The following is a 20,573-nucleotide window of genomic DNA, read 5'->3' as shown; positions in this document are numbered from 1 at the left end:
CCTAGAGTTCCTCGCTGATGCTCTGAAGCCCTCTCAGGCACCACATCCACAGTGATTCCGGCTGCCTCCTGCTCGCAGCCCCTCACTGGTTCCTCTGTGTCTTTCCCACCAGCCCAGCTCTTGCTCACGCAAGCTGCCACAGAGTCTCTCCAGAACACAAGTGCCTCACTTTCCCTGTGACTCATGCCCCCCTCCCCGTTCCTGCCTCAGTCTCCTCCCCACCATCACTTCCCATCCTCTCTGCTGTGCCCACCTCTACTGGATCACTGTGCTTCCTGGAAATGTCCCGGCCAAGGTTTTGGTTTGCATGAACTTTTTTTAGGTTCACACCAAAATCACGTAAAGGCCGTGAGGTTCACCACCACACACAGCCTGCCCCCATCCCAGCATCCTGCACCGGGGTGGAATACTCCACCTGAGCCCATGTTGACCTGTCATTACCACCTGTAGTCCACTCTACCCCAGGTTCCCGTCACTCTTGCTACCCCACATGGGATCAGCTTGAACAAGCATTTAACATGCACACAATTATAGTGGCACCACATGTAGTAGGTTTGTTTTCGTTTGTATGTTTTTGAGACAAGGTCTCTCTACACAGCCCTGACTGTCCTGGAACTCACTGAATAGACCAGGGTGACCTTGAACTCAGAGATTGCCTACCTCAGCCTCTGCTGGGATTAAAGGTGTGCACCCCCACATTGGGCATGCTCAGTAGGTTTTACTTATCTATCAGGTCTATTCATCTATCCATCATCCCACCCACTGGCTTGTAGAAAGTCTTTTTTTCACTATGTGTATAGGCTTGCCTTTCCCAGAATGCTATACTGTGGGCTCATCCTCAGCGTGGCTTTCAGACTGGCTTCTTGGTAACAGATACAGACATGATCTCAGTGTGACGGCTCGCTGCCTTCCCGTGCTGCCTGGCACTCCACTACCTAGACGTCCCAGTGCTTCTCCATCCACCTGCTGACGAGTGCTCCTGGCTGCCTCCAGGTCTGAGCAGCTATGAAGCTGCTAGAATGTGCTGTGTGCTGGTTTTCTGTGGACGCGTTTCTAGTTCCCTTGGGTGGACAGTTGTTAGATCTACAGTAAGAGTAAAGTTTTATGAAACTGTCACATCGCCTTACCGAGTGGTTACAGCCATCCAGCGTTCCTACTAACCATGTTCCTAATAACAATGTTAATTCTTTGACAATTCCATGCATGTATATGATCCATTTTGGTCATTTTTACTCTGTTCTCACTGATCTCTTCTAATGAGTTCCCATCCACTTTCATGTATTTTATTGCTTTTAATTAGGGTTGCCCACATATGCATGGGTGGGGGTTATTTATTGGCATGTGGACAACTTACCATTTAGCTACCCAGATGAAGAAATGACACACCCTCCCAACAATCATAAACTGCTAATACAGCTCTTTAGGGGTGGGCGGGGCCTCAGCCCCTCCCTCACCTTTGATAGAATAGTTAAGGGCCCCAGTTTATGCAGGTTTTGACTACAGCTGCCGTAACAAGTGCAGTAGCCCCATCACTTCCAAAAGGCAGCGTTCCCCAACCCTCCTGCCCACCCTCTCTGGCTCTTATCTTCTGCAATGTGCCCTGAGCCTTGGGACAGCTGGTCTAGGTCTCATTTGGGTCACTCACACTCACCCCCAGCACTCTGACCGCTCCTGAGTCTCCACGTTCACTCCTGCCCAAGCAATGAGAGATTTTGTTGCTCTCAACCTCTGCCAGCATTTGGTGACGTCCACGTTTGGATTTTGGCCCTTCTGTCTGGTCTGTGTTACTGGTATGACTGTTTTAGTCTGTGATTTCCCCAGTGACATACAATGAAGGACACTGTTGCTATTCGTCATCTGTATGTATTCATTAAGAGTCCCTCGGGTCTTTTGCCCATTTCTAAGTTAGATTGTTTTCTTGTGTTTGAGAGTTCTCTGGGGGCTGGAGAGATGGCTCAACGGTTAAGAGCACCAGCTGTTCTTCCAGAGGACCAGGGTTCGGTTCCCAGCACCCCCATGGCAGCTCACAGCTGTCTGTAATTCTGGTTCTAGGGAATCTGAAACCGTCACACCATTGCTCATAGAGTTCAATTATTTTTTTAAAAATGAGTTCTCTGTACGTTTTGGTAATCACCCCTTATTAACTCTGTCTTTTATGTATATTTCCTCCACTTTGTGGACTGTTTTATTCTCTTGACATTGTCTTTTTTGTTTTGTCTTTGTTTTTCAAAATAGGGTTTCTCTATATAGCCACTCTGGATGTCCTGGAACTAGCTCTGCAGCCCAGGCTGGCCTCGGACTCACAAAGATCCGCCTGTCCCTGTCTCCAGAGTGCTAGGATTAGAGGTGTATGCCGCCACCACCACCTTTGCCTTTTAACTTTTTTTCCAATGCTGGGGACCAAATAGTTCACTCTTGTGGTGGGTGAAAAGCCTGGGTCCAGGATGCTTGTTTTGGGGCGTCAGTCCTCCTTTGCCATACAATGATGCCTTTGCTCCCTGTCAGCCGCCCCTGCCAACTGCTTTTACGGGTCTCTTCCCAGCTCACTCCTATGCTCCACTGTGAATTCTTTTACAGGGATGATGCTATATGATGGCGGTGGCTTTAACATCAAATCCTGACGTCAGTAATGCCATTTCCTTCTGTGTTGAGTGGGGTCTTCTGAGGCTCTTGCCCAGCGTGAACTTATGAGTCAGCTGTTGACAGTTATGAAACAAGTGCCCCACATTCTGGCTGGGTTCTATGGAAGCTGTAGGATTGTATCCAGATTATATGCTCGTGCACAAAGTTATTTTAGGGGACAGGAGATGTAGGCCTTGACTACTGTGCTAGCTAGCTTTAAGTCAGCTTAACAACAAGCAAGATCATTTAGGAAGAGGGAAAATCAATTGAGGAAAATTTCCCCACCAGGTTGATCTGTAGGCAAGCCTAGGGGACATTTTCTTGAATGAAGATTGGTGGGAGAAGATCCAGCTCACTGTGGGGGTTGCTTCCTCTGGACAGGTGGTCCTAGATGCTATGAGAAAGCAGTTTGGGATTGGGCAGTGGTGGCGCACGCCTTTAATCCCAGCACTTGGGAAGCAGGGGCAGGTGGATCTCTGAGAGTTCGAGACCAGCCTGGTGTACAAAGTGAGTTCCAGGACAGCCAGGACTGTTATACAGAAAAACCCTGTCTCAGAAAAACAAAAGAAAGAAAGCAGACTGAGCAAGTCATGAAAGCAAGCCAGTAAGCAGCACCCCTCCATGGCCTCTGCACCAGCTCCTGCTTTGAGTTCCTGCTGACTTCCCTTGGTGATGGACTGTAACTGTGAGCTGAGATAAACCCTTTCCTCCCCAGCAGCTTCGGTCATGTTTGTCACAGCAGCAGGGATCCTACGACACCCAGCTTACACAGAGACCTAGATTCAGTCCCAGCCCTGTGTAAACAGTGCACACAGGTAACCCCAGCACTCGACGGAGGCAGGAGAACCAGAAGCTCAGGATCATCCTTGGCTGCAGCCAGCCTAGAGTATGTGAGTGTCTCAAATAAAACTAAGTGGGAAACAAAAGTAAAAATAAGAGGGCTGGAGAGAGGACTCTGGTTAAGAGCACTGGCGGGCCCAAGTTCAACTCCTAGTACCCACATGGACTCTCGTAACTGCAACTCCACTTCCAAGGGACTCCTGGAGTCTTCTTCTGGCCTCATGGGCACAAGGCGGGTACATGGTACACAGACATACATACAGACAAAACACCCCCCCCACACACACACACAAGATCTAAAAGATAAAATGTGTGTGTGTATTCATATATATATATATATGAAAAATATATATTTTTTAAATTAGAAAGATTGGTTGTGATGCTTGTGGGCCAAACCCATGGCCTCATACGTGCCAGGAGAGTGCTCCACTACTGAGTAACACCCTCAGACTAATGTAACTAGAAGTTATGATTCCCATCCCACGATAACATTTTGAATATTTAGTACGTCCTTTTTAGCTCCGTTCAAGCTAGGTTTTACGACTGCACATTCCTCCAGCATGACACGTTCCTTAGGCTCCTGATGAGACTCGACGCTGTGCTCAAGGCAGATACTTCACCAAGTGTCATTTTTCTCTCAGTATAATGGCTTTTTCTTTCAAAATCACACATTATTTTAGTTACTAATTCCTAGGTGTATGGGTGTTTTGCCTGCACGCCATGTGAGTGTCTGGTGCCTGTAGAGGCCAAAGTAGGCCATTGAATCTCTTGGAATCATAGTTCAGACAGTTGTGAGCCTCTATGTAGGGGCTGGGAATCAAACTTGGGTCTCTGGATGAGCAGCCAATTCTTTTAGTCAGGACCTGTCTCTCAGGAACCCATTCTGTAATTTATATATATTTTTAAATATATAACTTTATGTGTCTGAATGTATATGCTGTGCCATGGATGTCTGCCTGCAATGGTCAGAAGAAGACGTTGGATTCCATGGAGCAGGAGTTAGCAGTTGGTTGTGAGCTGCCAGATGTGGATCCTGGAGCCTAACTTGGGTCCTCTGCAAGAGCAGCAATTGTTAACTGCTAAGCCATCTTGTATGCCTTATTTGGTTTATTTATGAAATCCTTACTTTTTTACTTTTTGTTTTTTGTTTTTTGTTTTTTTTCAAGTCCTGGCTGTACTAAAACTCACTGTATAGATCAGGCTGGCCTCTAACTCAGAGCTCTGCCTACCATTGCTTTCTGAGTTCTGGGATTAAAGGTGTGTGTCACCACTACCCCACTACGAACCCCTTACTTTAGCTGTGTAAGGACTTTTGCTTTTAAGTCTATCTATACTCATTCTCTTTATTATAATGCTGGCCTTTAAAAAAAAAAAAAAGCTGGGTGGTGGTGGCTCACGCCTTTAATCCCAACACTTGGGAGGCAGAGGCAGGCGGATCTCTGAGTTTGAGGCCTGCCAGGTCTACAAGAGCTAGTTCCAGGACTGGCTCCAAAGCCACAGAGAAACCCTGTCTCAAAAAAAAAAAAAAAAAAAAAAAAAAGTAAATAAATCAATGAAAATAAAACAAAAACTTTTCATTTACTGTGACTATCTCAAGCTTTCTATTTAAATTGTTTCCCTTGCCAGGTGGTTGTGATGCTCACCTTTAATCCTGGCACTCTGGGAGACAGAAGTTGGTGGACTTCTGAGTTGGAGGTCAGCCTAGTCTACAGAGTGGATTCCAGGACAGGGCTACACAGAGAAACAATGTCTCCCAAAAAAAAAAAAAAAAAAAAAAAAAAAAAAAAAAGCAAACAGTTTTCCAGGCTGTATCTGTTGATTTCTTGCTGTGTCCCCACTCCAGTCTGAAGTCCCCCTCAGGGTGATCTCCTCATTTTGTTCTGCTGCTTTATCCTTGAGCCCGCACTTTCTAGAAGCCAGGTCATTTCATTCTTCTGTAGCTCAAGGGCTGCTGGGAGTGTCTGTTTCCAGTTACCGCTGCCCTTTTCCTTTGTTTTTGTCTTTCAGATGTTGGGGCCACCAGTCTCTCCCTCCCTCCGTCTCAGTCCCTCCCTCGCTCCCTCCCTCTCTTTTTCTCTCCCCCCTTCCTCTCAACCCACTTTCTGTACACTATCTTCCTTCTTTCCTTATTCTTTATTTTTAATTTTTGGTCCTTAAGTTAGAATATGCTAAGCACAGAGTGTACCGAGTTACACCCCAGCCACCCACACCCTTTCTTTAAAACAACTGCTGCTTCTTGTGGTAGCCCAGGCTGGACCTCTTGCTTCTGTGGAATATGGTACATCCTCAATCCATTACACAGCACTCACCAGCTAGGTTTCTATCTTTTAGACTTCCTGTTTTATGGGCATGCGTGTTCTGCCTGTGTGCATGTTTGTGTGCCACAAGAGTTCCTGGTGCCTACAGAATTCAGATGAGGGCAGTAGATCCCTGCGACTAGAGTTGCAGGTGGTTACGAGCTGCCATTTGGGTGCTGGAGAATTGAACTTGGATCCTTGCAGGATCAGCCAGTGCTCTAAACCACTGGGCCATCTCTCCAGAATCTTTGTTTTAAAAGAACTCGCTTCCATGGCCCACTGAGGACTCGCCGCTTGCCATCTTGCTCCTCTATAACCAGGCAGCCTCGGCTCAACGAGAATCTCCGCCCTTTCTCTGTTCTTCACTCCTCCTGCATGCACCGGAGCGAACATTTTCCCTGCCAGCCATTTCCTCTTCCCTACCCCACCCCACTCTCATTTCTTAAAATTCTTGTATTTACCTCCACTAGGAAAAAAATACTGAAAATGAAATTATCAAAACCGACGGAGAGGGCCAGTGGGAAGGGTCGGTGGGTGAGGGCGCTGCTGCCACGCCCGACTACTGAGTTCCAGCCCCAGGACCCACATGGTAGGAGGAGAGAAGCCTCCCCTACAAGTGTCCCACACATACGTGCCATGGCGTATACTCCCCCAACCCGTTAAAGAACAAGTAATAAAATTTCAAGCAAGACAAAATGAAACAAATTAAGAGCTGGGGCACACAGGTCAGACCCAGCTGGGTAAGACTCCAAAGTGGGACCTGCAGCCTCCCTACAAATCCAGTTTGTGGCTTGCCCAGAGGATGACTTTGGGTGGGGGCGGAACAGGCCCTCCTCTGTAGCAAACTGTCACTCAAGAGCTGTCCTCCAAGCCACCAGCGGACAGCACAGCTGTCCTGCCCTGGCAACTGGACCCCGACCCACAGCTCCCAGCCCTGCCTTTTCTGCACAGAGGACAGAGCTGAGACCCCACGCTGGACCAATCAGAAGTAGCCAATGGCCTCAGCCCTGTTCCATCCTGTACCCTGTAGACCTCCCCAAGGGGATGCTCACAGTCCTGCACCAAGCAGAGCCTTCAGACCCGAGGACTCCTAGCATCGAGTGTCCTTTCCCTGCTGGTCCAGCTTTGGAGAACAAAGACTCATTTCTCTCAGAGCTAAGCCTTTCAGCATTCCCAGGGAGGCGGGTCTCTCCTTCCCTCCTGCCCACTTGGCTGACAGCAGCTACAAGCTACTGGGTGAGCACCCTTGCCACACAAAAAGCTTGAGGAGCTGTCCCCTGGCCTCTTGGCCCCCAGCCTGTTTTACTTCTACCTCACTCTTAGTGCCCGCAGCTCAGCCCCTACTGGGCGGGCGGGCGTCTGGAGCTGAGCACCGCACCAGGGGACCTGTCGGGGCTTTCGCCCAGCTGTAGCAAATGCCTTACAAGAAACACCTGAGGGCAGAAGGGTTTGTTTTGGATCGAAGCTTGAGAAGGAAAGTGTTCCATCATGGGGCTGGAGAGATGGCTCAGAGGTTAAGAGCACTGACGGCTCTTCCAAAGGTCCTCAGTTCAATTCCCAGCAACCACATGGTGGCTCACAACCATCTGTAATGGGGTCTGGTGCCCTCTTCTGGCCTGCGGCATACACACAGAATACTGTATACATAATAAATATTTAAAAAAAAAAGTGTTTCATCATGGCAAAGGGGCACCACACTGCATCTTCAGACAGGAAGTGGGGCCGACTATAAAACCCTAGACCCCACCCCTGTGGTCCATGGCCTCCAAAGGTTTCACAACCTTCCAACACAGCACCAAAAACTGGTTATCAAGTATGAGGCTATGGGGGACGTTTGTGTTCAAACCACAACGTCAAAATGCCCAGTCTGGGGCCTCTACGCCATGGAAAGGGACAAGAAGCCTGGGAAAGCAAACTAAACACTGGAAAACGGGATGCCCTCCGAGGACGAAACCATCAAACAGCAGAAAGCGAATCAGAGCAGTAGACACACACTCACCCGAGGAGTAGGTCTGGCGCAAAGCACGCTGGGAACAGAAACCCGTTGGAGACCGGGCCTGTCGGAAGAGGAGGTCTCCCGTGAAGCTTAGCCATGCAGGCCGGCTCCCTACGTGCCAGGAGCCGAGTCTTCCAGGTTGACAGAACATCCTGGCCGTCTAGGCTGACTCCTGACAGGAGCCTGCGTTGCTGCGACCGGAGGAGAGCACCTTTTTCCTGTGGTTCATACAGAGCATGGGGTTCTGTGCACCAGAGGGTGGAGTGGGGGACAGAGTGGGGTCACCCACACCAGTGACCAGGAAGCAGAAACCGAGGCTAAAGGAAGGAGCTGGGGGAACACAGAAGGGTACACCCTGTGAACTCCCTTCACCTCCCAGTAAATCCACTGTGTTATGAGTCCGTCTAGGGAACGCACGACCGTGTTTCAGCTCAGAGCGGTCCTCCGCTCACCATGTCTAGATGAGCCTGAATAAACTAAGCTAAAAGCGTAGTCCCCAGCCACGCTGGCCGCAGGGTGTTTGTAGCCCTGTGCATTGGGCATCAGCAGCTACCAAGTGGAAGCTCTAACACAGAACATCTGCTGGACAGCACTGGAGCTGCGAGACTGCGCTGATGTGTCCTGCTCAATCGCAGCGCAACAGAGACCCTGCAACGGGCAAAGGACGAAAACAGCCGGGTTTCCTCGAGGCAGGGAGCGTGTGCCACGTGCTCCACATTGCAGGATTCCGGGCCTTCGCTGCTGTCTCCCAGTCTGAACGTGGCACATGGTGCCTACTGTGGCTCTTAAGGGGCCCACCACCCAGTCCCCAAATAATCACTCATGGAGGCTTATTCCTAGTTATGAGTGTCTGGCCTTAGCTTGGCTTGTTTCTTGCCAGCTTTTCTTACCTTATTAACCTTCTGCCTCTGGGCTTTTATCTTTCCCTATTTCTGTATACGTTTCATTGCTTCTTTCTCCATAGTTTGCTGTGTAGCTTGGTGCCTGATCCCTGAGGTCCTCCTTTCTTTGTTCTCTTGCTTCTCATTCTCCTTCTTGGTTCTCCTTCTATTTATCCTATCTGCCTGCCAGCCCCGCCTATCCTTGCTCCTGCCTCGCTATTGGCCGTTCATCTCTTTATTAGGACCGTCAGGTGTGTTAGACAGGCACAGTAACACAGCTTCACAGAGTTAAACAAATGCAGTGTAAACAAAAGTCACCCAGCTGAAGATACCATCCCCCAACAGGTACCTCTGCTCTCATCAGAACTCTTTTACTTCTCTGGAGTTTTGGGTCCCTGTGCACGAGGTACTGTGTGAGGAAGACCACCTCTAAGATAAGCAGTCGCCACTCGGGAGTGGTGATGCTCATTCAGAATCCCAGAACTTGGAGGCAGGAGGATCAGGAGTTTCAGGTCACTGTGGGCTCCGAGAGACCAGACTGGAGGAAGGGCTGCTTGTGGACAGCCAACCCTCCCTTCAGCTGCTCCTTTGTTTTCACACTCTTCCCTGGTCCGCGGTGCCAGCTGTCAGTAGCTCTGAGTCTGGCTAGTCACAAACACCTGCACAGGCTGGCCCCCTGCCAGTCAGACACACTCCCTATCCCTGCTATGCCCTGACTGTGCCCCTCCCTCCTCACGCTTGACCGCAGACTCAGGCCCAGCCTCATGTTTCTCAAAGACGGTGGTTTATCATTTTGTCCCATCTGTCCCGTGAGGCTTGGGACAACAGTCCTGCGTCAGTAATTTGTCTTAGCCCAGACAGGTGCCTACTGAGTCGTCTCAACCCACTGCTCCTGGTTTGAAATGAGTTCAGCCATTTTAACTATTTTCTTTCTAATTAAATTCCTCTGCCTGCCTGGTTTCATGCTGGTCTGCAGTGCTGGGGACCAAATCCATGTGCCCTGACCCTGAGCTCCACCCAGCCCTTGTCTGTGTGTCGTCTTAGCTCAGATTTATATGTGACTATCCATCCCGCTTTGGGAATTCCCCCAGTGGAAAAGCCTGGGTTCTTTCCTTCTCTCTGAGAGGAAGCAGATGTTACACCAGGAAGAGAGTATTCCGAGGTGTGGATGCCAAGGGTTCCAGAAAGGGCTGTGGTCCACAGGAGCCAGATGTCCCCTCCCATGGTGGTTCCCTTTTGCAAGGATCCACCCTCCATGGCACCATCTCCGTGGCCATGTGGAGAGGGTACTAGAACTGCTTCTGGGAGGAAGAACCCGGAAGGGCCATGGGATTCAAACAAGTAAGCACTGTCACCCGTGAGTTTGCAGCAGGCTGACAGAAGCGCTAGCGGTGGCCAGAGAGGCGCAGTGAAGAGCAGGCGAGGATCTAGCTCAGTGTAGACGGCTGAGGCAGGAGCAAGCCACACAGCGGAGCGCGAGGCCTGTGGGCCATCATTTCCTTCAGGCAGTTTACTTCAGGTCACTTTTGGAATAGACATCTTCAGATCCCTTCCCCCTCTTCTGATACCCCTTCTGTATGTGTCTGTTTAAATTCTAGTTATTCTTTTTTTGGTTTTGGTTTTTCAAGACAGGGTTTCTCTGTGGCTTTGGAGCCTGTCCTGGAGCTAGCTCTTGTAGACCAGGCTGGCCTTGAACTCACAGAGATCCGCCTTTCTTTGCCTCCTGTGCGCTGGGATTAAAGGCATGCGCTACTGCTGCCCGGCTCGTTCTTAAGCCATCACACTTAAATGTTCACAAGTCTGTACTGGTGAGGAACTTAAACTCCATATTTCATGTCTCAGAGATCTTTTATAAAAAATGGAGAGGGGAAAACCTGCAATTGCAGAAGGATAGCAACTGGAGAGTAGCTAGCCTGGGCTACATAATGAAAACCTCATCTGAGGAATGAGAGACCACCACCGCTTCCCCCACCCATTTCTTCCTTGTCTCTGTGGCTATTCCTAGTCTCATTTAAAAGGCTGTGTTGGGACTCTAGAGAAGGTTCAGCATTGGAAAGTGCCTGATGCTCCTGCAGAGGACCTGAGGTGGTGTTGCTGTCACCACTCAGTTCTGCCACACGCATCTCCGTGGCCAGGGCCTAGGGACCGGGCAGCTGGGCACATCCTCTCATCCTTCCTTGTTCTCTTGGTGGCACTGGCAACTTCCTCATCTTACCCAATCCTGGGGTGGGGCTGGGGGAAGCAGATCTATAAGGCTCCTTCCTTGTCCCGTCCTCAGCATTTGTGGGTGTGAGCCGTTTCTGGAATTGTCCCCTGAGGATCTGCCCACACCTCTGGAGGGTCCATGGAGCTTACAGCCCCTGGCCTGAGCCCTGTTACCGAGAGAAAGGAGACTGTTGCCAAGGACTCCAGGGGAGTGGACTCAACTCTGGTCCAGACCCAAGGCACCCAGCCCTCCTGGAGACATTGTGTGAGCCGGGCTGGGCGTCCAGACACAGCCCCCGCCGCCCCACCCTAGCCAGGGTGGTGCTTGTGTGGGAAGGACTTTTAAGTCCAGCCGCCAGACCCCTGATCGGGAGAGACTGAGAGGGCTGGCCACCATGCATAGCTCCTGCAACCTCTGGGCGACTGCGCTGTCCCCACTGCTGCTGCTGCTGACTGCTGCTGGCCCCACCTCAGCCCTCACGGAGGATGAGAAGCAAACCATGGTGGAGCTTCACAACTTCTACCGTGCCCAGGTGTCCCCCCCAGCCTCAGACATGCTGCAGATGGTGAGTGTGACTGAGGGCCCCGCCTCCTGGGATTGGAGGGGTGCTGGGTGCAGCCTGCCGCAGCCTTTTGCCTCACCCCACTCCTCCCGGGGATGCTCTCAGACCCCTTCCTCTGGCCAGCGGCAGAGTCCCTAATGCTGTATAATGTGGTCCTCATATGCAGCTCCATCATCTAGATGGGGAAACTGAGGCTTGAGGGACTGGCACTCAGGCTTCAACCCTGGCTCCAACTCTTCCCAAGATGTGATGACCTGAGGGGAAGCTCTTTGTGAATGTCCTGACATTCCCCGAGAAGAGGAGCAGGATGAACCTGGGAAGCACTGGGGAGGGGAGAGCATGCCTGAGAAGGGCCACAGGTGCTGACTCGAGCACCCAGACCGTGGTTTAGGGCCCCTTCTGTCACCATGTGGGCTCTCAGCCTCTCATCCATGAAATGAGGTCTTAAGCACATCCACATACATGGGCTGAATCTCACACATGTAATCCTACATGCAGTGAAGTCTAAAGCACACATATAGCACAAATACAAACTGTCTACAGGGCAGCGAGCAAGAAGGGAGCAGTTAACAGGAGCCAGAGGCAGGGTGGCGGCGGCCAATCTGGCAGGAGGGATGATATCAGATGACAGGGTTGGGACAGGATGTCTGCTCTGGTTTCAACTGATAAAGTAAGATCCCTTTCTGTCCTTGCAGAGGTCTGACTGATCCAGCCCCCCTCCCCACCCCCCAGACACCCTCTGGTGACTTGGAACCCCTGAGCCAAGAGCCAAGTCACCAGGGAAATACAGCAGCAAAGCTGGGGTCCCCACGTTTAGGTGATAGCCTCAGCTTGCCCTCGGTGGCTTGGTTACTCTGAGGGAGCCTTTTCCTGCTGGACGGTTAGGTATGGCAGTCCCCACCTGCAGGTCACACAGAAGTGTGAGAAGTGCTCACAGCACCATAGCCATCTCAGCCCCGTTGTTCTTGGAACGAGGGACTGCAGAAAAATCTGAAGCCCGGATACTAGTTATCAGTTTCTTGGACTCTGAGGTCCAGAGTCGCCGTAGACACTGCACACCCCGGCGGCCAGTGTGTACCTTGCTCAGGGTGCCCCCCACCTGGCTAGCACCTTGTCATTTAGCCCCATCTCTTTCTCTACCCTCAACCTGGCTACACAGCCTTCCTATGCCCCACAATACTGAGTTGCCTGTGCCACTGACCACAGTGGTCATGTTCTCCAAGTGACTTATGACTACGTGAAGTCGGTTTTCTTGGTTCTTTCTGTTGCTTTATCCTGGCCCAGTGCCCAGGACTACTGAATGACAGGGTGGACGGACCTACTTCCAGGGACAGGAAGATCATGGTTCTTGCAATGCCACAGGCTGAGAAACCCACAGTGGCTTCCCTCTTGGTCAGGAAGAACTGACAACTATCTATGAAGTACCCACAATCCCCAGCACTGTAACTGATGGAGCATGCTACTGTCAGCCCTAGAAGGGGCCTGTCTATCCCGGAGCCCTGCAGATCACCCTAGAGTCCCTGACCGCAGCTTCCACCCCTGCTGTTGCCAGAGTCCAAGGGACTACCCAAACCTGTGATTTGAAACCAAAATGGCTAGAGCAGGGACGGCCGGGTGTCCTTCAGGTAAAAGTGCTTGCCTGCGCAAACCTGGTGACCTGAGTTTCCTCCCTTAGAGTAACAAAGAACGGACCCCCAAAAGTTGTCCTCTGACGGTCATGCAGGCATTATTGGGTGTGCACTAGCCTCACGACATACACACACCTAATAGTATGTACAAATTTTTTTTAAATGACCGGAGAGAAAGGGGTCACTAAGGCACAGCGGTGGTTTCTGTCCCGGTTCAGGCTCCCATGAGGGCTCCAGGCAGCTGCTCCCAAAAGCACTGACTGGGTGGGAAGTGGGTACGGTCTCTTTGTCACCAAGCTCTTGCTGCTTTTTTGGCTGTGGGGCTCTGGAAGCTGGAATGGTGCCCCCCAGAGTGTTGAACAAGAGTCCCAGTAGGCATCCGTTTCCAGGAAAGGCCAAGAACATAATTTAATAGGATCCAGACCTTCTGCCTCAGTCCTTGGGGTCAGATGCCCCAATCCTTTACCTCCCACACTGTCTCCTAGCCGGGGACAGAACTTCGGAGCGGCTCTAAGCAAAACTGCTCTTTTTCCAGCGTCTCACTCGAGACGCCCACGGAGAGCATTGACCTGGGGTTAAGGAAGGCTCTGCCTACTGGAAGTGAGGGACCTTCAGTGTGCCACAGAGACAGTTTCCTCCGGAGGAGGGAGCCGATGGAGGGAGTTGAGCTCTTAGGAAGAGTGCCTGCTGGGAAGGGCCTAGGCAGTGGGGTGGGCCCTGTGTTAGACGCGTGGACCAGAACAAACCATCGTCCTCCACCATATCACTGGATCTTCCGAGCATCTCCACCCCCTCCCCAGCTACACAGAACACGCCAAGTAAGATCACACTCGGCCTCAGTCCCCCATCTCGCCCTGTGAGGGGTAAGAGAGGCCGGAGGTGGCACTCTCCCGATCCCACTGAAACCCACGGGATCAGATTCCTGAGAAAGGTCGGGAGTCACCTTGGGTGAGGCAAGCCCTGTCTCTGGCCTACTGAGGTCCCAGGACACCCCAGCCTACTCTAACCACCTCACCTCCCTCTCCTGCCTCCCTGGCAACCCTGCAGAGGTGGGACGACGACCTAGCCGCCTTCGCCAAGGCCTATGCGCAGAAATGCGTGTGGGGACACAACAAGGAGCGCGGGCGGCGCGGGGAGAACTTGTTCGCCATCACCGACGAGGGAATGGACGTGCCGCTGGCCGTGGGGAACTGGTTTGAGGAACGCGAACACTACAACCTCAGCACCGCCACCTGCGATCCGGGCCAGATGTGCGGCCACTACACTCAGGTGACAGGTCCAGGAGGACGGGGGTGGGGCGGAGGAAGGGCAGACCGCGTCGGGCACTGAGCTCAGGTGTGGGTCGGGGTGAGGGCAGAGGCCTCCAGGTGTCGGGCAGGCCTCAGCTTGTTGGATCAGCCACGTGATGGGGGGCGTCTCTTGGTATCGGGAACGGCCGCCAGCACGATGGGCGGGGCGGACTGGAGCCTCCAGGTGTATGGGGTCACGTGTGTGGAGAGGGTCTGTACCTCGTGAAGTAGGGGGAGGGAGGGCTCCAAGTGATGTGATGTGCCACGTGCGTGTTGAGTTTGGTCTCAACCTCGAGGTGCACGTTGGGCTGGGGGTGGGGTGCGCTGGGGCCTCTTAGTGTTGGGTGGAGCCACCTGGTCCGGGGCGGGGTGGGACCGGCAGGATGGGCAGGATCTGCGGGTGTTGCGTGGAGCCCTCGTACTGGGCCAGGTGGGGCGGTTCCTAGCTTTTTGGCTCCAGTGGGCGCAGCCTGGCTTTAGAATGGTACTCTCCTTAGAGCCTCCGTAAACGATGTACACAGCAGATAGCGCGCAGACAGAGGCCACTTAGACTGCCCCCACCGTTTTCATCTCCTCTTAAAGACTCATCTTTTGACAACCTAGGTCACCCTTTCAGCGCCGGTCTCCTGAATGCAATGATTGTCCTGGGTGACAGTGGACCCTGAGAGGTCCAAAGCATTCGCAGCAGCCGCAAATGCCCCACTTATCCCTTTCCTGCCACTTGTTGCTCTTGGCGCCTGCTCTCTGTCTCTGTCTCTCTCTCTGTCTCTGTCTCTCCCTCCCTCCCTCCCTCGCTCCCTCCCTCTTTCCCTCTCTCTCTCTCTCTCTTTCTTTCTTTCTTTCTTTCTTTCTTTCTTTCTTTCTTTCTTTTTTTTGTTGATTTTTCGAGACAGGGTTTCTCAGAGTAGCCTTGGCTGTCCTCTAACTCACAGAGATCTGCCTGCCTCTCTGCTGGGATTCAAGGCATGCACCACCACCGCCCAACACTCTTGGCGTTTTTCACGTCTAATTTGCTGTTTCAAATCTGCCAAACTGATAAAGCAAATAGACGAACCCATTTAATTTTTGTTTTAGAAAAAAAAAAAACAAAAAACCTCTGTAAAAGGGTAGATGAGAGTAGTAGTGGGTAAGGGAGTTGCCACCAAGCCTGACCAAGCTGGATCCCCTCTACCCCATTTACAAAAAAAAAAAAAAAAAACAAAACAAAACCAAAAAAAACAAAACCAAAAACTTAAAAACACTTAGGATTAGAGCTGGGTGGTGGCACATGCCTTTAATCCCAACACTCAGGAGGCAGAGACAGGTGAATCTCTGAGTATGAGGCTAGCCTGGTCTACAAGAGCTAGTTCCATCCAGGACAGGCTCCAAAGCTACAGAGAAACCCTGATTCAAAACAAACAAAAAAACAAAAAACCCAAACAAATAGCAAAACCATTTAGGATTAGAATTAAAGGAATTGTTTTCTCTTCCCGATGCTTATTGTACAAATGATTACACCAGAAACCAAAGGGAAAGAATCCCACCCATATCCCTCCCTCCCTCCCTTTTTCAGTGCCCTTTGGAGCTGATATTTTTAGCCCTAATCTTAAGGAAATACTCAGAAGCACCCACCCAAGATGGGAAGTTGTGAGGTCCCGGCACCCTCCCTCCTGGGACCCTGCAACTCACCTCACCCAACACAGTGCTTCCAGACTGACCAAGCTCTCTCTGGCTCTACCCGAAGCCAGGAGTCATCTCTGCCCAAACAGGAACCCGAGGGGCCATAGATAGCACAAGGAGGGCCCCTCCCCACGTCCCAACCCCAGACAACCTGAGCCTAGGAATGGATGAAAGCCTGCTGTTCTCAGACCCGTGGCAGGACACACATTTGTTGTTGAGACAGGTCTTATTAGGTAACCAAGGTGGCCTGAACTCCCACGGAGATCTGCCTGCCTCTGTCTCCAGAGCTGGGATTAACGCTGTTTTGTTTTTGCATATAAGAAGAAATTATTCTAGTAGCCAGCCCATTCCCCCAAAGAGGCAGACAAAATGAGGAAGAGGGGCCCTGGCGGAGGTGAGAGTTGGGATGAGGAAGGATTCAGTTTGGAGTAGCCCCTCCCTTGGTCTTCCCTTGTGGCTGTGACTCTCCACCATGTCTTTTTTGCCTGTACCCCTTTGTTTAAAAGGACAGAGCTGGGTGTGGTGGCACACACCTTTGATTCCAGCATTCGGGGCAGAGGCAGGCAGATCTCTTGAGTTCTCAGTCAACCTGGTCTACAAAGCAAGTTCCTGGATAGCCAGGACTGCACAGAGAAACCCTGCCCAAAAGAAATCCCACAAAACAAACAGAAAACATCCTGAGAACCTCTAGAAAGAGGCCACAGGGAAAGTGGGCAGGGTGTATCAGAGGCCTGGTGACTTTGTTTGACAGGACAGGGTAGCCGCTATGACCTCCAACCTCTAGCCGACTTGGAAGGCCAAGGCTATAGAGTGTCTTCAAGCCACCCACAAAAAGCTGGAGTGGAGCTACACAGGACAGGGACTGTCTACCCAGCTCAGAGCTAACCTGCTGGGTTTGCCTTCCTTTAGGTAGTCTGGAGCAAGACGGAGAGGATTGGCTGTGGTTCCCACTTCTGTGAGTCGCTCCAGGGAGTGGAAGAAGCCAACATCCATTTGCTGGTGTGCAACTATGAGCCTCCGTAAGTGCCCGTGAGGCCAGCGGTTTGGGAGAGAACAGACCTGGATGCAGCTCAAGGACACTGTGGGCTGGCCTAGTCCCTCCTGGCAGCTGTGATGTCCCTCCAATGGCAGGTCTAATTTAGTTAGGCAGAGCATGCCAGGGAGCCTGTGGTCCCCAGCAAGCAACTTGTGGGAGTTAGCAGCCCCTTGAGCTCCTAACCTGTTGTGCCTCTGGGGACGGTGGGGATGGGTAAGAAGGCGAGGACCTTCCCCTGCAGCAACGCCTTCTCCTTCAGGGGGAACGTGAAGGGGCGCAAGCCCTACCAGGAAGGGACTCCTTGCTCCCAGTGCCCCGTTGGCTACAACTGCGAGAACTCTCTCTGTGGTGAGTGACAGGCCAGAGCTGAGAAGGGGTTGGGAGAATGGGATGTTGTCTGAGTGGCCTTGAGTCTCAGGACTCCCATCTTGAGAAGCAGGAGATGGGGCTACAGATGCGACGGCGGGGACCTTCTGCAACTTCCTGCAACGCCACCTTGGCGCCCCAACTGACAGATTCCATTCTTTGGTCCCTACAGAGGGTTGAGAGCCAGAGGCCCTGGAGTGCTGTGCCAGGGGGCGTGGCTGAGCGGGAATATTTGGGCTGGTGGGCGGGGTCTGTGATCAAATAGGCAGGGCCTCCAATTCAGTCCCTAAGGGAAGCTTGGAGAAAGTGGTGGGTGGAGGAGTCGTGTCAGTGACGAGAATTTACATTACCAGAGGGGCACACCCGCTGCAGAGGAGTGTGGTTTGCGTGTCCCGGTGGAACATTGCGCGGCCGGGTGGGGTCCCGTTTGCAACACTAATGCTTAGCCTTGCCAAACAGAGCCCACAAGAAACCCGAAAGAGGAGCAGGATTCTCCTCCACGGGTGACTGAGGTCCCTTCCATCACCCGGGCAACAGAAGCCCCAAGCTCCAGGGAAACCGGTACTCCGTCCCTAGCAACCTCTGAGACTCTACGTTTCTCCTCGGTAACAAAGGTCTCGGACTCCCAGGCAACCGAGTCCTCACCTGTGGTAGAAACAAAAGCCCCATCTTCCTTAGCAACGGAAGGCCCCTCCTCCATGGCAACAGAGGCTCAATCTTTCCCGACCGAGGTCCCCTACGTTTCCACAACGCACACTCAGCCCTCAATGGATGAAGGGCCAGTTAACTTCCTCACATCAGCGCATATCCCTGTCCCCAAATCTACGGACAAAGAAGGCAGCAAGTCGAGCGCAACCTCCGTGAGCCCAGAGAAATCTCTGTACCCTAAGATGTCCCTGACACAGACAGGAGAGTCCCTACCCCAGGCCCAGGAGGAGACTGAGGCAGATGCTGAGTTGCCCGAAGCAGAGGCAGAGTTGCCCGAGGCAGAGATTGAATTGCCTGAGGCAGAGGCTGAAATGCCTGAGGCAGAGGCTGAATTGCCTGAAGCAGAGGCCCGGTTGCCTGGGGCAGAGGGCGAATTGCCTGAGGCAGAGGCCGAGCTGCCCGTTTCCAGTGAGGTGGCGGTCCCAGTTCTTCCAGCCCAGGAGCATGGTGGGCCGCAGGCCTCACTGGACCACTCGGGCGCCCCTGCCTTCACGTCCCTGCCCAACTTCCCCAGTGCCTCTGCCGCGGCTAATGCCACAGGTGGGCGCACCTTGGCCCTACAGTCACCCTTGACAGGTAAGGCCCGCAGCCCCTCCTTCCCTTCCTGGCTGGTGTCCTGTGCTGGTACCAGCAGTTGGGGCATGGCAAAGCATGCGTGATCTGGAAGATGCTTCCTCTGCCTGCTGCCTGCTGCCTGCACTGTGCATGGAGTCAGGCTCTTTTCAAACCCAGCCACAGCCCCTTCTTTTCTGCAGGTGCCGGCTTGGATTTGGAGAATTCTGGCCACGTTCAGGGCCCTTTCCTGGGACTGCTGCTGCCTCCTTTGCTGTTGAGTGGAATATTCTGAAGGGGACACTCAGAGGCAAGGCCTGGTGAGACTGGCCTCATGCCTGTTCTGGATTCTGTCTCCAAGTTAGAAACGAGAGCTTCTGGAGCAGGTCCTGCTCTCTGCATGCCCTCCCTCCCCTCTACTGAGCAGTGCCAGCCCAGTACCCCAAGAAGTGCTTCTTCCACGGGGGTGGGGGTGGGGTGCTGCCCTCAGCAGGGTTCTAGGGGCCACATGTGCCTAAGGATCATAGCCTCCTCAGGAACTGCTTGGCCCCTTCTAGTCCCTTGGGCTCTTTCTTGAGCCTTTTGAGTCCAGGAGTGTCTGCAGGAGTCCCTACTCCTTCCCAGGGAGAAGAGGTAGCTGCCTGACTGCTGTGTCCTCCGTCCTGTCCCCAGCCCTCAAACAAGAGTCTGCCTGGCTAAAGGCCCTCTGGAAGGGAAAGGCTGTGGGGTCCAGCTCACCAGAAATCGCACACCAGGGCCCTTCCTGCCCCTTACAACAGAGCCCCCACAGAGAACATGATTCTGAGGAAACCTGCCTGCCCCACAGGGTGGAAGAGGGGTGCTGTCTTCCTGCAGGCTCTGGGGCCCCGGATCTCTGAGTGTCCATATGGCTGGGACAGCAGACCATGAGGGGGCAGGTGAAGAACAAGCCCCACCCAAGTGGGGTTCTGTGGGTGGGGAGACAGGGAGCAGGGAACCCAGGTGGCCCTGACTCCTGAATAAAGCCTGTCTGAGAGCCAAGTCTCTGGTGTGTGAGATGGAGCGCTGTGGGCAGCTGCTTCTGCCCACCTAAGCAACTCTGGCCTTTTCTCTCCCCTCTCCCTCACTCTGAGCCCCCCTGTTTCCTTCCTGTACCTTCTGCTCCACCCAAGCCACAAATGGTCTGGCAGGGAAGAGAGAACAGAGAGAAGGGAGCTCAGGGTGCCTGCTGGCTCCCCTAACCTCAGTCTCAGTGGGACTTATTCAGGTGGCTTCAGGACATTTTCACAAGGGTGCTGATTGATGTTCCGGGCCTGTCCTGGACACAGGTTTCAGGTGCTTGGAGGAGCCCCGAGACAGAAACCTCTCTGGGGATCAGAATAGAGTGGTCCAGAAGTGTTGTGGGCCAGAAAACAAGTACTGACCCTGGTCCAGGCTGTTCCTCTCAATAAAGACATAGAAGGCAACTATACAACCTGGGGCCAGTGAGATCGCTCATACATAGGTAAAGGTGCTTGCTCGGGCCAATGACCTGAGTTCAATCCCCTGGCTCCACATGGTAGAAAACAGACTCCTACAAGTCATCCTCCAACCACATAAGTGCCGTGGCACACATTTTCTTACCCCAACATCTTTATTGGGGTGGTTTTATTTTTTGCTTTTTTTGTTTTGTTTTTGAGACAGGGTCTTTATGTAGCTCTGGCTGTCCTGGAGCTCTGTGTGTAGACCAGGCTGGACTCAAACTGAGAGATCCACCTGCTTCTGCCTCTTGAGTGCTGGGATGAAAAGCATGCATCACCATTCTTGGCTGAAAAAAATTAACACACACAACTCAACGTTTGAAGATTTATTTAGTGTCTGTCAGGGTGGGGCGAGTGCAGTGATGTGCACAGGGAGGTCAGAGGAAGACCTGCAGGAATAGTTCTGAGTTCTGGGGATCAAGCTCGAGGTGT

At 52.4% G+C, this 20,573-nt stretch overlaps 1 protein-coding gene across 3 annotated transcripts; it reads left to right on the top strand.

Annotated features, from left to right (window-relative positions):
- Nucleotides 1-11,235: 11,235 nt before the first annotated feature.
- Pi16 (peptidase inhibitor 16) lies at nucleotides 11,236-18,937 on the top strand. Of its 3 annotated transcripts, XM_038343897.1 has the most exons (7): nucleotides 11,236-11,407; nucleotides 14,080-14,301; nucleotides 16,890-16,999; nucleotides 17,276-17,364; nucleotides 17,842-18,326; nucleotides 18,474-18,710; nucleotides 18,866-18,937. In XM_038343897.1, the coding sequence occupies exons 1-7, from the start codon at nucleotides 11,237-11,239 to the stop codon at nucleotides 18,935-18,937; spliced, it is 1,386 nt and encodes a 461-aa protein (XP_038199825.1). In that variant the 5' UTR covers nucleotide 11,236. The 3 variants fall into 3 exon arrangements, with proteins under 3 accessions (XP_038199825.1, XP_041911716.1, XP_038199824.1); XM_042055782.1 differs by having other exon boundaries at nucleotides 17,842-18,666; nucleotides 18,846-18,937; XM_038343896.1 differs by having other exon boundaries at nucleotides 17,842-18,708; nucleotides 18,846-18,937.
- The last annotated feature ends 1,636 nt before the right edge of the window (nucleotides 18,938-20,573 follow it).

This window comes from Arvicola amphibius, chromosome 9 (genome assembly GCF_903992535.2).
Source record: "Arvicola amphibius chromosome 9, mArvAmp1.2, whole genome shotgun sequence".
NCBI classification, from domain to species: Eukaryota; Metazoa; Chordata; class Mammalia; order Rodentia; family Cricetidae; genus Arvicola; species Arvicola amphibius.
Note: the sequence above shows the minus strand (reverse complement) of the source record. Positions and strands in the feature narration are given on the sequence as shown.